Raw genomic sequence first — 15,235 nt, forward strand, 5'->3', positions numbered from 1 at the left:
ATGATTCAGGTAGCTGGGTCAACCTTCCGAGGTTGGTAAAATGAGAACCCAGCTTGGTGGGGGGTAATAAATAATGATTACCTGAAAGTGCTGCGGAATAAGTTGGTGCTATACAAATACCAAGATTTCTTTTTTATGTATAGGGAATACGGATCACATTAACTATTAGGAAACTGTAAATTAGCCTACAGGCTTTTCCTGCTCCACACTCTGACCAGTTTGCCTCACCTCAGGAGGATGATTTTGGTGTCATTAATTTCATTAGATGCTGACCACCGCTGTAAAATCCAAAAATTTAAAGCGGGTACATTCAGTGACCCGTCGGGCCCCAGAAGGTATATAAAAAAGCGTTGTAAATGGCAGTCTACATATTCTGAAAGATTACTGGTAATAGACCTGATCTCGGCTGTGATTGGGCGTCCTGGGGGGTTCCTAAGGAATTTGTAGATTTTCGGTAAAAACAAAAGGATGCGGTTTCTGGAGTATTAATGCATATAAAATCCTTTTCAGGAATGTGGTGATGCTTCATTAATAAGTATACTAAATCTGTGTGAATAACGTGTGAGCGGAGCATTGCCACAGAATTGTGTCTAGAAATTTCCCTCCACTTCCTGTCAGGCGTGCGCATGGATGTAGTTTGGTGGTCACTTTCTTTCAGGTGCACGCACGTACATACTTCCGGTCGTCCAGTTATAAGAAGTACCTTAGATTGTTATCATGTCTCTGTTAGCCCTCTGACACGTGTTGCATCTCCTGTATTGTATCTATTGTCCTATTCTAATGGAATAAACAGCGGAAGATACTGACTCTCCAAAAGAAACCTAGAGGAACAAATGATAATTCAGAGGCTAAAATGGACCCTGGAGGAGGATCTCTAATGTCAGCGAACCCCTCATTCAAATGAGTAAAACCTTATACATAATCTTTACCGATTACCGACCGGCAGACTTTGGAGCGCGGGATTTGTGTAACCTGTCTTGTTCACAATGCGTATGAACAGTTTATATAGAAATGTAATAAAATAATAATATAATTGTTATATTCAAAAATATAAAAATCTGTTTAATTCTTGGCAGATGACGACACCAGGAGATCCGAGGGACATCTGATATCTTCAGGTTCTACAGTGGAAGATGATGGTAACATACAAGATACATATGAAGAGCCTGCCATTATCCCAGATGTACCCTCAGCCCTTCCCAGCAAACATCTGTCATCTGATCCTTTTATAGAGGTTCCATCTTCTGATTCATCACACACTAGTAAGCAACATAACATTTACGGAAGAGATGTTGAAGAAGAAACAGCTGACAGAGGGGAGAAGCCATTTTCGTGTTCAGAATGTGGGAAGTGTTTTAGCCAGAAAGCACATCTTGTTCAACATCAGATACATCACACAGGGGAGAAGCCATTTTCTTGTCCTGAATGTGAAAAATGTTTTACGGAAAAATCATATCTTGCTAAACATCAGATAATTCATACAGGGAAGAAGCCATTTTCTTGTTCAGAATGTGAAAAAAGTTTTATACATAAATCACATCTTGTTAAACATCAGAAAATTCACACAGGAGAGAAACCATTTTCCTGTTTAGAATGTGGGATGTGTTTTACCTATAAAACAAGTCTTGTTGATCATCAAGGAATTCACACAGGGGAGAAGCCATTTTCCTGTTCAGAATGTGGGAAGGGTTTTATCAATAAATCAAATCTTGTTGAACATCATAGAATTCACACAGGGGAGAAACCATATTCCTGTTCAGAATGTGGGAAACGTTTTACCCATAAGTCAAATTTTGTTGAACATCAGAGAATTCACACAGGGGAGAAGCAATTTTCTTGTTCAGATTGTGGGAAGTGTTTTACTCAGAAAACCCATCTAGTTAGACATCAGAGAACTCACACAAGAGAGAAGTCATTTTCCACATGTTCAGAATGTGGAAAGTGTTTTAACTCTAAATCAAGTCTAGAAAAACATCATCAGAGAAATCACAAAATGCGGATGCCACTTTCCTGTTCAGAATGTGGGAAGTGTTTTACCGATAAATCAAGTCTTCTTGTACATCAGAGAATTCACACAGGGGAAAAGCCATTTTCCTGTTCAGAATGTGGGAAGTGTTTTGCATATAAATCAAGTCTTGTTGGACATCAGAGAATTCACACAGGGAAGAAGCCATTTTCCTGTTCAGAATGTGGGAAGTGTTTTACCTCTAAGTCAAATCTAATTAAACATCAAAGAATTCACACAAGGGAGAAGCAATTTTCTTCTTTAGACGGTTAACAATATTTTACAGATAAATTAGAATTTGTTAAACATCAGAGAAGTCACACAGGGAAAAACCTGTATTCATGTCCAGAATGTAGGAAATATTTTTCTCGACAATCAAAACATTTTAACCATAGAAAGGTTATGTAGGGAATAAACCATATTAATATTTTGAATCTGGCTGTCCTCTTGGGTTATCTTGATTGAAAGCCTCGTCCACCTAATGTGAACTTCTGTTAGTGACCATCAAGATGATCTAATTTGTGCCCTGGATTGTTAAGAGCATCTTCAGGTACCTGAAAAGTCATGCAATTAGTGTCGTAGAATTATAGAATGGCAGAGTTACCCAGATGTAGGACTTTGCATTTCTCCTTGTTAAATACCATTCTGTTTGTTGCTGCTCACTATGCAAGCTTTTCTAGATCTTTTTGAATACTCTCTCTCTCTCTTCCCTAGTGTTAGATATCCCCCCTAGCTGTGTGTCGACAATAGATTTGATCAGTTTCCCATCAATTCCCTCCTCCAGATCATTTAGGAAAATTTTGAACAACACTGGGCCTAGGATAGAGCCTTTTGGTACCCCACTTGATACATTCTTCCACGTAGATGTGCAGACATTTAGGACCACTCTTTGAGTCTGCTCACTGAGCCAGTTGTGAATCCACCTAACAGTTGCCTTGTCAATCCCATATTTGGTCATTTTTTCAATAAGTATAGTATTAGATACTTTGTCAAATACTTTACTAAAGTCAAGATAAACTATATCCACCACATTTTCCTGATCAACCCAGTCGGTGATACATACTGTCATAGAAGGAAATTAGATTAATGTAGCATCACTTGTTTGTTACAAACCCATGGTGGTTCTGGTTAATTACTCCATTCTCATCCAAGTTCTTGCATACGTGCTGTTTAATAATTTGTTCAAAGATCTTTCCCGGTATAGAAGTCAGGCTCACAGGCCTGTAGTTTCCCGGATCCACCTTTTTTCCTTTTTTGAAGATAGGGACATTTGCCCTTTTCAAATCTTCTGGGACTTCTCCTGTTCTCCAGGAATTTTCACAGATTTTGGTGAGTAGTTCAGCAATTACCTCCGCTGCTTCCTTTAGTATTCTAGGATGTAGTTCATCTGGACCTTGAGACTTGAATTCATTTAAGTTAGCTAAGTGTTCCCTCACCATCTTTCTGCTTATACATAGCCTGCATTCTTTTATCCCCCCAATAGCACAGGGAAGTTCAACTGATGTTCCATCTACTTTCTGAAAGAAAACAGATACAAAATAGGAATTTAAAAGTTCAGCCTTCTCAACATCATTCTTAACCAATTCACCATTTTTATCTTGTAATCATCCAATAGCATCTTTGACTTTTGTCAAAATCCTTTTTTATTGCTTTTGGCCTCTGTTGCAAGCCTCAATTCATTATTAGTTTTAGCTTTTCTGACACTTGCCCTACAGTTTCTGTGGGCCACATTATATTCTTCTTTAGATATTCCGCCCTCTTTCCGTTTGATTAACATATTTTTCTTCGTTTTTAACATGTGTGTAAGTTCTGTGTTCATCCATCTTGGTTTCTTTAAATGTTTCTCATTCTTCCTTATTTTAGGGATTGTTAACTATTGTGCTTTCACAATATTTCCCAAACTTTTAGGACATTTGTGTCCTGAAGAACATCCAGCCATTGTCCTCCACACTATATACTTTTACATAACTTTATTAATACTCAACATCACATCATATAGAACTCTAAAATGGTTGGAAATATTGAAAAAAATGACTGCACCTATCATTTTCTGATGAAAGTCTGCTCATAAATCATGCATCCCATGATCCTTTTTCTATGGAAGTATTTTAGGCTTAATCTAAGACGGCTGCCAACAAGATAGCCAATAGGAACTACCACTAGGGCAAAAAGTTTGTACCCACCTATCTAATTGTTTTACAAAGTTACCTACTTGTATCTCTTTTTGTTCAGAAGATACGCTGGGTGGCCCTGACTTTTAAATCTCCCTTTATAATTAAAATAGCTTTGCAATAACCGATTGCTTATATGTAACAACCTCTGGAATATATTATTGTGTTACTGTTTTGCACTCTCTTTGTATTTTTTAAAGGGATTTTCCCACTTCTAGCTGTTTTTTTGTTTTTTGTTTTTTTTTGCAGAAAGCAGACAGCTCTGTACTTTGCACAGTGGTTGGGGTTGGTACTGCAGGCTGAGTACTACTGAAATGAATTGTACTAAGCCTGCAAAACCAATGTAGCCCACTGCACAATGTATAGAGTGTATTGTCAATTCGAAAGGCAACAAGTTCGGGTACGGCTTTAAAGAAGGACAAGTGGGCTGATACAGCACAATTTATTAAAGGGGTTGTCCCGCAATAGCAAGTGGGGTTATACACTTCTGTATGGCCATATTAATGCACTTTGTAATATAAAAACTGCTCTGAAGTCGGGGGTCGTCTTATACGCCGGTAATACCAAAAAAAAAGTGTAAAAAAAAAAAATCATTACTCACCTCCCCCGGCGTTCTGTCGCGCTCCAGCAGGATGTCGCTCGCTCCTCGTCCCCGGCGCAGCATTGCTTTCTGAATGCGGGGCTTGAAATCCCTGCCTCCAGAAAGCTAATACACACGCCGTCAGCCAGTTACAGCCATTCAATGACAGCTAATACACACGCCCCGCTCTGCTCCTCCACCGTCCGGCACACGCGCTCGAATCCGCTCCCACGTCTCACAGACGTACTCTGCTCCCCCGTCTCGCAAGCGCTCGAATCCGCTCCCCCGTCTCACACACGCACTCAACTTGGCTCTTCCACCTCACACATGCTCCGCTCCTTCGTCTTGCGCACATACTCGGCTCCGCTCCCCCGTCTCGCGCACACACTCAGCTTCATACACTCTCTGAATATATCCTCACACAGCAGAGTCCTGCACCCACTGAGCGGAGAGACCTGGTCATGTGACCCCTTGTCTCCTCCCACACACTGATCACATGACGGTGACATCATCACAGGTCCTGTAAGCACAGAACAACCCCACGGCTCCTGTCCGGCTGCAGGTGGAGGTATGTGGGGTCACCAGCACTGGGGGGCAGATTTATGGAGGCCGGGGGTTACATGTGCAGATCAATTATTAGGAAGCAGGGGGTGGTAAGAGGGTGCAGGGGGGGTGGAGGTCGTATGCGATAAGCGGGATGGAAGCAGGGGGACAAGTTAGTTAGTTATCCCGCTTGGATGACGAGGGTCTGTAGCGCCGATCTAGAATGACCGGGAGCATTGTGCCATCAGTGTTGATGTCGGAGGAGATAACGCCGCGGACAACCAGGGGGCCGTCTCCCGATTCTCCTACCAATTGCTGCGGTTGGAGCACCGTGGACTGGGACAGCTTCTGACAAGTCGTGTCCTTGGTATTATTTTTGTGATTGACTCAAGCCCCGTGCAAGCCTCAAGGCCAGGAGATTTGCCTTTCAGACAGTTTGCTGCAGCTTTATCTGTTGGAATGCTCCGGTCATTAAGGGGTTAATAATGATGGAAGTCACCGGGTTCTGCGCCAACTTTATTTACAGAAGACATGAATTCAAAACCTGCAACAAATAAAGTGACATTGTTTTGACGTTTTTCTATTGTAATGCGGCTGTTCGGGGGTTAATAAGTGAATGGATCTCCTCCCCTCACATGTAACATTCCTGTAATGCGGCTGTTCGGGGGTTAATAAGTGAATGGATCTCCTCCCCTCACATGTAACATTCCTGTAATGTGGCTGTTCGGGGGTTAATAAGTGAATGGATCTCCTCCCCTCACATGTAACATTCCTGTAATGCGGCTATTCGGGGGTTAATAAGTGAATGGATCTCCTCCCCTCTCATGTGACATTCCTGTAATGCGGCTGTTCGGGGGTTAATAAGTGAATGGATCTCCTCCCCTCACATGTAACATTCCTGTAATGCGGCTGTTCGGGGGTTAATAAGTGAATGGATCTCCTCCCCCCACATGTAACATTCCTGTAATGCGGCTGTTCGGGGGTTAATAAGTGAATGGATCTCCTCCCCTCATATGTAACATTCCTGTAATGCGGCTGTTCGGGGGTTAATAAGTGAATGGATCTCCTCCCCTCACATGTAACATTCCTGTAATGCGGCTGTTCGGGGGTTAATAAGTGAATGTAGCTCCTCCCCTCACATGTAACATTCCTGTAAGGCCGCTGTCACACGGGGGATCTGTGGGAAGATTTGACGCACACAATACTCCGTGAATAGAACCCACTGATCTGACAAGCTGGTATCTGCATTGCCCCTCCCCCCCCCTGTGGCGCCGCATGCTTCTCCGAAGGCTGATGGTCTCGGTTTCTGTGAAATTGCGCTGCTCAAGCGCATATAAGAATCGCAGGTGTTTCCCGCTGACTTCAGTGGGTGCAGCGTTCCGAGGAAACTCCCAGAGATGCAACATTCCAAACAACGGCTTTCATATTGGTGTGACTCGCATCACATAAAACCTGCGTCAGTTTCCCGCTGGTGTGAATTCGCCCTCAGACGATGATCTCACACGGCGCCGAGGATGATTTTGTTATGTTTGTGAACCACAGTTGAAAAATGCATCCAAAAACGCTGTCGTTTTTAAAAAATATATTTTTTTTTCATTTTGCAGAGATTTTCATAAAATTGCGCAGGACTTCCTAATGTCACCGACTGTTTTTAGAAACCACGTGTGTGTGTGTTTGTTTTTTAAAGCAAAACATTTTTTGGGTCTTTTTTTCCTCCCACTTTTTACAGACTCTTTAAAACCTCATCTAAGGCCGGTGTCACACGGGCGACAAATACGACAAGTCGCATGTATGTGAGGCCCAAGCTCTCCTATTGGTTCCTCCACATTTGCAATGTTGTGTAGCATGCTGGGTTCACAATATGCCCGTGACCGGTGATGTTTTGTAGCTCATGTTCCCCTCTGGATCTTCCTCTCTGTTGCATCGCATGAAAGCGCGGTCTATGTGTGATGCACCTTTTACAGGAGGAAATCCTAATGTCAAAGCCCTAAACTAAGCCCTAGCTGCAGAAAAACCCCAAAACACATAGATCACCTAAGACGTGCTGCCCGCTCCGCCGCGTCTTCTGCCCGGCTGTTGTCTTCAGGCATTTCTTCTGGTCAGGGATTATAAAATCCCCGCCTCCAGGAAGTGCTTCCTCTGATTGGCTGAGCGTCGAAGCACTCAGCCAATCAGAGCAGCGCTCAATGAACCAATCACGGCCATTCAATAAATGAATGAATGTCTATGATTGGTTCATCAAGCGGAGGCGGGGATTTTCCAATCCCTGACCAGAAGAAAATGCCTAAGACAACTGCCGGGGACCAGGGAGAAGACGCGGCGGAGCTGACAGCACTTCTTAGTTGATGTTTGTTTTATATTTAAATGTTTCTATTAAACTCTTTTCCACATTACAAAAGGTAAACTGGTAATATATGAATGTTCAATAAAAAATAATTTTTCCTGAGAATTATTAATATAACTCATCTAATCCAGCTTAGATACGTACATTCCAAACTTCTCCTCGTATGATTCATCAGGGGCCCATGCAAACCCTCCCCTGACTCCTTTAAATGTGCGCTCTGGAACTGCCAGTCAGCATGTAATAAACTCCCCACCATCCACGACTTTTTTACTGCTAAATCTTTAAGTCTGCTCCCTCTCACAGAAACGTGGATACAGCAGTCTGACACGGCCCCCCCTGCTGCACTGTCTTACAATGGCCTGCAGTTCTCCCATACCCCTGAGACCAGATGACAGGCGTGGCGGAGGAGTAGGTGCTCTTCTCTCCCTGAAATGTACCAACCAGGTCATCCCCCCTGTACCCTCACTCACTTTTCCATCATTTGAGGTACATACGCTACGGCTTTTACGCCCACTGTCGATGTGAGCAGCAGTTATCTAGCACTGCCTGGTGCTCCTCGCCTGTTTTTGGACCACTTTGCTGCCTTGTTCCCCCACTTCCTATCCTGCAAAATCCCAACCCTCATCTTAGGTGATTTTAACATCCCCACTAATGACCCCAACTCCCCATTTGCTTCTTTTGCTAACCTCCTCCCTTGGTCTCTCTCAACTCACGGCCTCTCCCACTCACAGGAATGGCAATACTCTGGATCTGGTCTTCCTCCAGCTCTGCTCTGCTTTCAACTTCACTAACTCCCCTCTCCCGCTCTCGGCTCATAACCTCCTCTCTTTCTCTGTCACGCTCCCTAACATCTCTCCAGACTCACCTACCTAACTTTGCTGAGTCCCTACAGTCCTCTCTGTCCCCTATATCTCTCCTCTCCTGCCCCAACCTGGCTGCCGATCGCTACAACACCGCTCTCAAACATGCCCTGGATGAAGCGGCGCCCCCCAGGATCCAAGCCATCCGATGTAGAACGCGGCAACCCTGGCTCACGCCTCAAACACGCTTCATCCGGCGGTGCTCTAGAAGTGCTGAACGGCTGTGGAGGAAGTCGCAAACATCCGCAGACTTTCTCCACTACAAATTCATGCTCAGAACCTACAACCTCGCCCTCCACCATGCCAAACAAGTCTACTTCACCTCTCTCGTCTCCTCATTATCGCACAACCCTAAAACGGCTTTTTGATGCTTTTCACTGCCTTCTCAGCCCTAAACTGCAGCCCCCTGTGATGGATCTCAGTGCTGTTGAGTTGGCTGCCTGCTTCAAAAAGAAAATTGATGACATCCGTCAAGAAATAACTTACCAATCCCAGACTAGCCCTGACCCTAGTCTTGTCAGCACTGCATTTAGCTTCTGCTCACTGTCTGTACTCAGACCAACGATGGAGGAAGAAGTCTCCAAATTGCCCTTCTCTGCTCGCCCCACCACCTGCGCTAGCGACCCTCTCCCCTCAAACCACCCCCGATCCCTCTCCCTAGTGGTCATCTCCCATCTCACCACTATATTGAACCTCTCTCTGACCTCTGTCATCTTTCCCTCTTCTTTCAAACACGCCATCATATCCCCACTGCTAAAGAAGCTAACTCTTGACGCGACTGATGCTGCCAACTACCGACCCATCTCAAACCTCCCCTTCATCTCCGAACTACTAGAACGGCTGGTTTACTCCCGCTTTGTAAGCTATGTATCCGAGACTCAACTCCCTACAGTCTGGCTTCCGACCCAAACACTCGACAGAAACTGCCCTTACAAGGGTGTCAGGGTAATAAAATTCTAAGTACAGCACCAATCAGGCCCACCCCACTTGCCCCGCTGCCGGCCGTAAAGAAGAGACACCACACACGGAGGTCTGGTATAATTCCTCACACGGGACATGGCTGCGCCTTGCCGAGCTTTATTACAGATTACATGAGATCTTATACCCTTTGTCCCATTCCCAGCAAGGGGTGATGGGCTCATAACCATATATGGGCAGTCCGGATTTCCGGCCTGAGACAGTGAAAACAGCCGTTATCTTGCTACGGCGCCTCTGGCTTATGTACAGAAAATCACGTATTCAATTAACTCCAGTGCAAAGAATCACCCACTCAATTCTAAGAAAGCGGCCAAGCATGCATTCTCCATATATGGGAAGTCCGGATTTCCGGCCTAAGACAGTGAAAATTATGTACATAGTGGAACATCTTGATATCTTGCTTCTGGGAAAACGGCCAAGTACACGCGTCCTTCATCCGATTCTTCATTGCTGTACATTTTAAGATACATTTTGTTCAAGACACATTTTGTCTTCGCCTGGCAAGGCCTCTTGGAATATCTGATGTAAGGCGACATATACGTTTTTTCTCATTTGGAATTGAATAGAACTTGCATACAGGTATAAAGCATAAAAAAAACATATGGCAATATATACATATACCTTCACAAACCCCCCTAAAAAACTTAATATGGAGATCAAGCATCAGACCTTGCACTCTTCCTCGGTCGTCTCTCCCTTGCGTCAGGGTTTCTCCACTGCCCGTAAGTCCCTACTCCTAAAGGGGAGGGATCCCTACCTCACCTCAGAAGGAGGCCATGGATTCCCTGGGCTTATTTCCGGGCATCCATACCCTCTCTCTGTACGAGTTAACACCCCGCAAGGTGTGCCCTCGCCGGAACCTAAGGTCTTCTGCACTTTCCCTAGGCAAATGGGAAGTCCACTGACAGTCCATCTTATGAGACCGGGGCAGACACAGTACTAGTACATTTCTCCATTCTTCTGGTAACGTACCTGGTTGGCATTATCGGAACTGGCTCTTCATCTTTTTTCAAACAAGGGAAATTTTGGTCACATTAAAGGGATAATACACAAACAGGAAATTACATACCCCACCTCTTTCTGCTAAAACCATATCCAGGGCTACTCTATTTTGGAACGACATGGATGCAGTGGGCCCTAACTGGTCAGCTAACCCTTGTAAAGTATGCCTGGTGTAGTTTACAAACCTCTGCTGATTGTAATAGATATAATTCATCCAATCTACATTATTATTAACAGTGACAATAGCAAATAAGGACTCAAAACCTGCTTTAACCTGATCTCTAGAATTAAATTAATCTGGCACCCCCCTTGGCACTCCTATTGCATCTATGTATACATGTGGATAAAAGTTACCACCTGGAGCGTCAACTTCTCTCTTAGCACGATGCGGTGTTGGATTCTCACCCTCAGTGTACTCTTCATATTGCACATTTGATTGTATTAATTTGTTCTGAAACAGGGGGCTAGTGTACAGTAGTCAAAGGTGTGTGTTAGAGGAATTGTACCACATTATAGCATGTAAAGGATATGCAGGATCATTAGTTTTTTCAGTGCGAAGTGTGGATCCAAGTGGGCTTTCCTTCGAGCTTGACTGCAGTTGGGGTGGTGAGCAACATCTGGTAAGGACCTTCAAACCGGGTTTCTCTCTCAAACTTTTTTACATAGACCCTGTCACCTGGTTTCAGATTGTGACACTCATCTGTAGGACCTGGGAGAAAAGCAGAGACTGCAGAATGCATTATTAACAATTCCTTGGAGAGACCTATGACAACATTAACAAGAAAATCATTCCCCAAACTCTGCTACTGAGGCATGTACCCTCCGGAGAAAAAGAAAAACTAATAGAAGACACTCAATTCAAGATTTACCCATTTCCTCCATTGCCTTTTGTATCTACTTTCCCCCTACTCCACGGATGGTAGGGTGTGTGAAAAGCCTGGAATATACCCAAAGCAGACATGATGTGTTGCATTATTTCACCTGTGAAGTGTGTACCTTTGTTTGACTCAATCACTTCCGGTACCCCGTATCTGCAGATTACCTCATTCATGAGCTTCTGTGCAGTTACCTGCTTATTTACTTTGGTAACAGGGTAGGTCTCCAACCTGAAAAGAAATCAACAACAAGCACATATTCATGCTTCCCAACAAGTGGGAGCTGAGTCTAGCCAATTTGCAATCCCTGAAATGGGTAGAGTGGCCCAGGCAAGTGTGATGTGGCAAATTTACTTCTGCCCTGTTGCTTACGGCAAAGATCATGCAAAATTGGACAAATGATGCAGCAGCTACAGAAAACCAAGGAGCCACCCGTCCTTGTTCAAGCGTCGACATCATTACTGCTTTGAGAGGTGCGTCTTTCCGTGCGTCAGCTGGGCCATCATGGGGCACAGGGACCGTGGTAGGCAAGTGCTGTTGACTGTTCACCATACACCATCCCTTTTTAGTCCATTTTTCCTTTTCTTCCTTGCTGGCTTGTAACTGTAAAGTCTTTAGCATATCAAAGTCCTTATCAAAGTCCAAGTTCATATCAAAGTCCAAGTTTTGTCAAAGTCCAAGTTTTGTCAAAGTCCAAGTTTTTATTGTTAAATTCTTCTTTTCTTCTTTCTTCCACGGCTTGAGGGCCGCTGCTTTTGCTGTGTGGTCTGTGATGGCGTTGCCTCTTGCTTCTCCGGTGTAGGAATTGGTGTGAGCTTTCCACCTTGTCAGGTAGAAGTAGAGCCTCCGTGAGGCTCTGCACCCCTGCATCATTCTTAATTGGCTGTCCTGCTGAGGTAAAAAACTGTCTGGCCTTCCATGTTGGGCCGTAATCATGAGCTATGCCAAATGCATACCGGGAGTCAGTGTAAATGTTTGCCGTCTTACCTTCTACCACTCCACACGCCTCAGCGAGTGCTTTTAATTCCGCTTCTTGTACTGCGACATGCGGAGACATTCTGCTTTTAGGACATCTTGTTGTGTAACCACTGTATATCCAGTGTGGAGTCGTCAATCACCCTGGGTACCATCTATAAAAAACAACTCAAAATATGCATTATTAACAAGGGCTTTCAGTAACTTTTTAAAACTTAAATTTTCTTATTGCATCAATGCTAGACAATCATGCTGGTATACTATTTCAAAAAGATTAGAATCTTGTTGCAAAAAATTTAAAAATGGCTCAAAAAATTTAAAAATGGCTGATTTGCAATACCTAGATCACTTATGCCCTCTCCTCCCCCCCCTTTGAAACAGGGTAATCAATTGGAACAATAGTACCCGGTTTCAAGGTAGTATAACATTGTAAAAAGATTTGATGGATGCAGATAAGGCCTGTAAAATGTTAGCACCAATAACAGACATGAGTTACATCGGGGCAGAATAATCTACAAAACATCTACTAATATTGGAAATGTGAGATCCCTTTAAGTGAATTCATTATTAGTCTGTTCCTGCATGCAATGTCTTATCAAAATTTGAGACAGGAGAAAAAAAACAAAAAACTTTTACTAGCTGCTCAAGATCCTCACCCCCTCCCTTGTGCAAGAGGGATGAAACATTACGTACTATTACATCATCTAGCTCCACCCCTTCGATATTGGCTCCGTGCGTCTTTTTTTTCAGAGCTCATTTCAGCTTAACAGTCCAAGCATCCACATCACAACCAAGCAAAGTCCCATGCATGGGGAGGACTTTTATCCCTAGTCATTACCTGCATCACACATTCCACACAGCCCGAACACGGGTCACTAACTCTCATCCATCCATGCGCTCAAGTTTGCTCCGTCACCCCCTATTGAAGGTGTACCAGTACATACAGATGCACAGACAAAAAAGTTTGACAAACATACATACATAGTGCTATAATGTTATAAAGTACATTATTATATTGAGATGAGATTGTGAATGAGCGCTATTTTTGACAAATTATGTGAAAAAGAAGTTTGCTGAGTGACTGAGACATTCTATCTTTCTTATCTACTGAAGCTATTATATGCTGTATTAAACGCTGAAGTGTTTTAGAATCTGTGGGTATTTTTCAACCCCCCTGCCTTTCTTTCTCTGTATTTCTCTGTATTTGACCCTGAACAAAAAGTGAAGTCTGAAAGCCCCCACCTTTTCAAAACAAACTGTTATCTCTCCGCGAATATGAAACACAGACTGAATTGTTTTAGCTTAAACTATTGCCTGCATTTTGAAATCATAATTACAGCGCAACATGTTCTTCATTTTCAACCCCTGTATAAGTAAGAATATACATTAGAAATTACTATATTTCCTGTCTACTAAGACAGTATAATTAATTAAATTCATTTCAATTCATTTTAAGCAAGCAGAGACATTCTCCAGGGTCAGCACTTCATTCTCTCTCGCCGTTATCTTCCGACCTTGAAGACTAAACACAAGCTCGCAGCTACATGTCAACAAAACTCTTCTCCCCTAAAAGCAAGCTCAGTTAACTATTTGCACATACAGTATATATATATACACATATATATCCATATCTATTATCTATCTTGTATTATACACATTTTCCTCTTTCTTGGCCAACAAATCACATGCATTGTAACTTTCTTCTCGACTTTGCCTGCTCCTTCAGCACTTTCTCCCTACCTAGCTGCCAATATAACCTTTAATAGACACTCTCCTGACGCCCTCTTGATCACTTACTGTACTTTTCAACATTTCACTTACGGATACTTTCTTAAACAAATAATGTGTATATACTTAACTTACTCTGACTGTCTCTCTGCTTCTAGCAAACCTTGGTCTTTCAAGGCGCCTCTTGGTCCTAAAGACCTCCCTCCCAGACACCATTTTTGTAATCTACCGTGCGGGTCGGTGTCACACATTTTCATTAGAGTTTTCTTACAGTTTACAAATTCATCCGCACGGCGGCAGCCCTTGAGGGGCTCTGTCTTCTTTAATAAGATCTTACGCATATTAGAACATCAACAACAATAAAAATAACACGCTCCATAGAATGCATCCCTCTTAATTTTCAAATTGTCACCCCGTTATATACCGGCAAAACAACCGAGGGTCCCTTCTCCTTATGGAACCAGCCCCATAAAATGCATCTCTCTGAAATCAAATCGTTAGCCCCATATATAAGACAAAACAACCGAGAGTCCCTTCTCTTATGAAGCCTGTCTCACAAAATGCATCCCTCTCTGCTAAACCATTAACAACTAACTAAACTAAACCGAGGGTCCCTTCTCTTGTGAGACTAAATGAAAAGAAAGAGAAAAAAAAACTTCTGCAGATACAACAAACAACCTTCACTATTGCTAAAACACTACGGACTTCAAAGTACAAATAAACTACAGACTAGTTTCTGGGTGACCGATTGGTGCGCATATCACGGTCAGTGGTCCATGACGGCAAACCCGGAGCCCACACGAGTTACCGTGTAGAACTCTTAACCCAACCCGTCCGGTCACAAACCACAGATAGTCAGTCCTGCTGCAAGACTCGCAGTGTAAAACACAACATAAATGCCGGCCTTACCTGGAGTTCTAAGTGAGTTGATCAGGCTCGGTTTGCAGCAGGACGGCTTCTCCGTGACGTGGATCCGGGTGGAATGCGTTGTAGGCTCCGGCTTTGTCGCCCCAGTTGGTTGCGCCATTTGTCAGGGTAATAAAATTCTAAGTACAGCACCAATCAGGCCCACCCCACTTGCCCCGCTGCCGGCCGTAAAGCAGAGACACCACACACGGAGGTCTGGTATAATTCCTCACACGGGACATGGCTGCGCCTTGCCGAGCTTTATTAC

The 15,235-nt window shown here is 43.5% G+C and overlaps 1 protein-coding gene across 1 annotated transcript; it reads left to right on the plus strand.

The window, feature by feature from the left end:
• LOC136626736 (gastrula zinc finger protein XlCGF26.1-like) lies at nt 1–2,439 on the plus strand. The gene is made up of 2 exons (XM_066601743.1): nt 1–31; nt 1,077–2,439. Exons 1-2 carry the CDS (start codon nt 1–3, stop codon nt 2,276–2,278), a joined length of 1,233 nt encoding a protein of 410 aa, XP_066457840.1. The 3' UTR covers nt 2,279–2,439.
• The last annotated feature ends 12,796 nt before the right edge of the window (nt 2,440–15,235 follow it).

This window comes from Eleutherodactylus coqui, chromosome 4 (assembly GCF_035609145.1).
Source record: "Eleutherodactylus coqui strain aEleCoq1 chromosome 4, aEleCoq1.hap1, whole genome shotgun sequence".
In the NCBI taxonomy this organism is placed as follows: Eukaryota; Metazoa; Chordata; class Amphibia; order Anura; family Eleutherodactylidae; genus Eleutherodactylus; species Eleutherodactylus coqui.

Excerpts from the sequence above, each read along its gene's own strand:
- LOC136626736 (XM_066601743.1), top strand. The coding sequence starts at position 1 with ATGATTCAGGTAGCTGGGTCAACCTTCCGAG. Across the intron at positions 32-1,076 it reads AGCTGGGTCAACCTTCCGAG|ATGACGACACCAGGAGATCC; the intron begins GTTGGTAAAATG and ends AATTCTTGGCAG.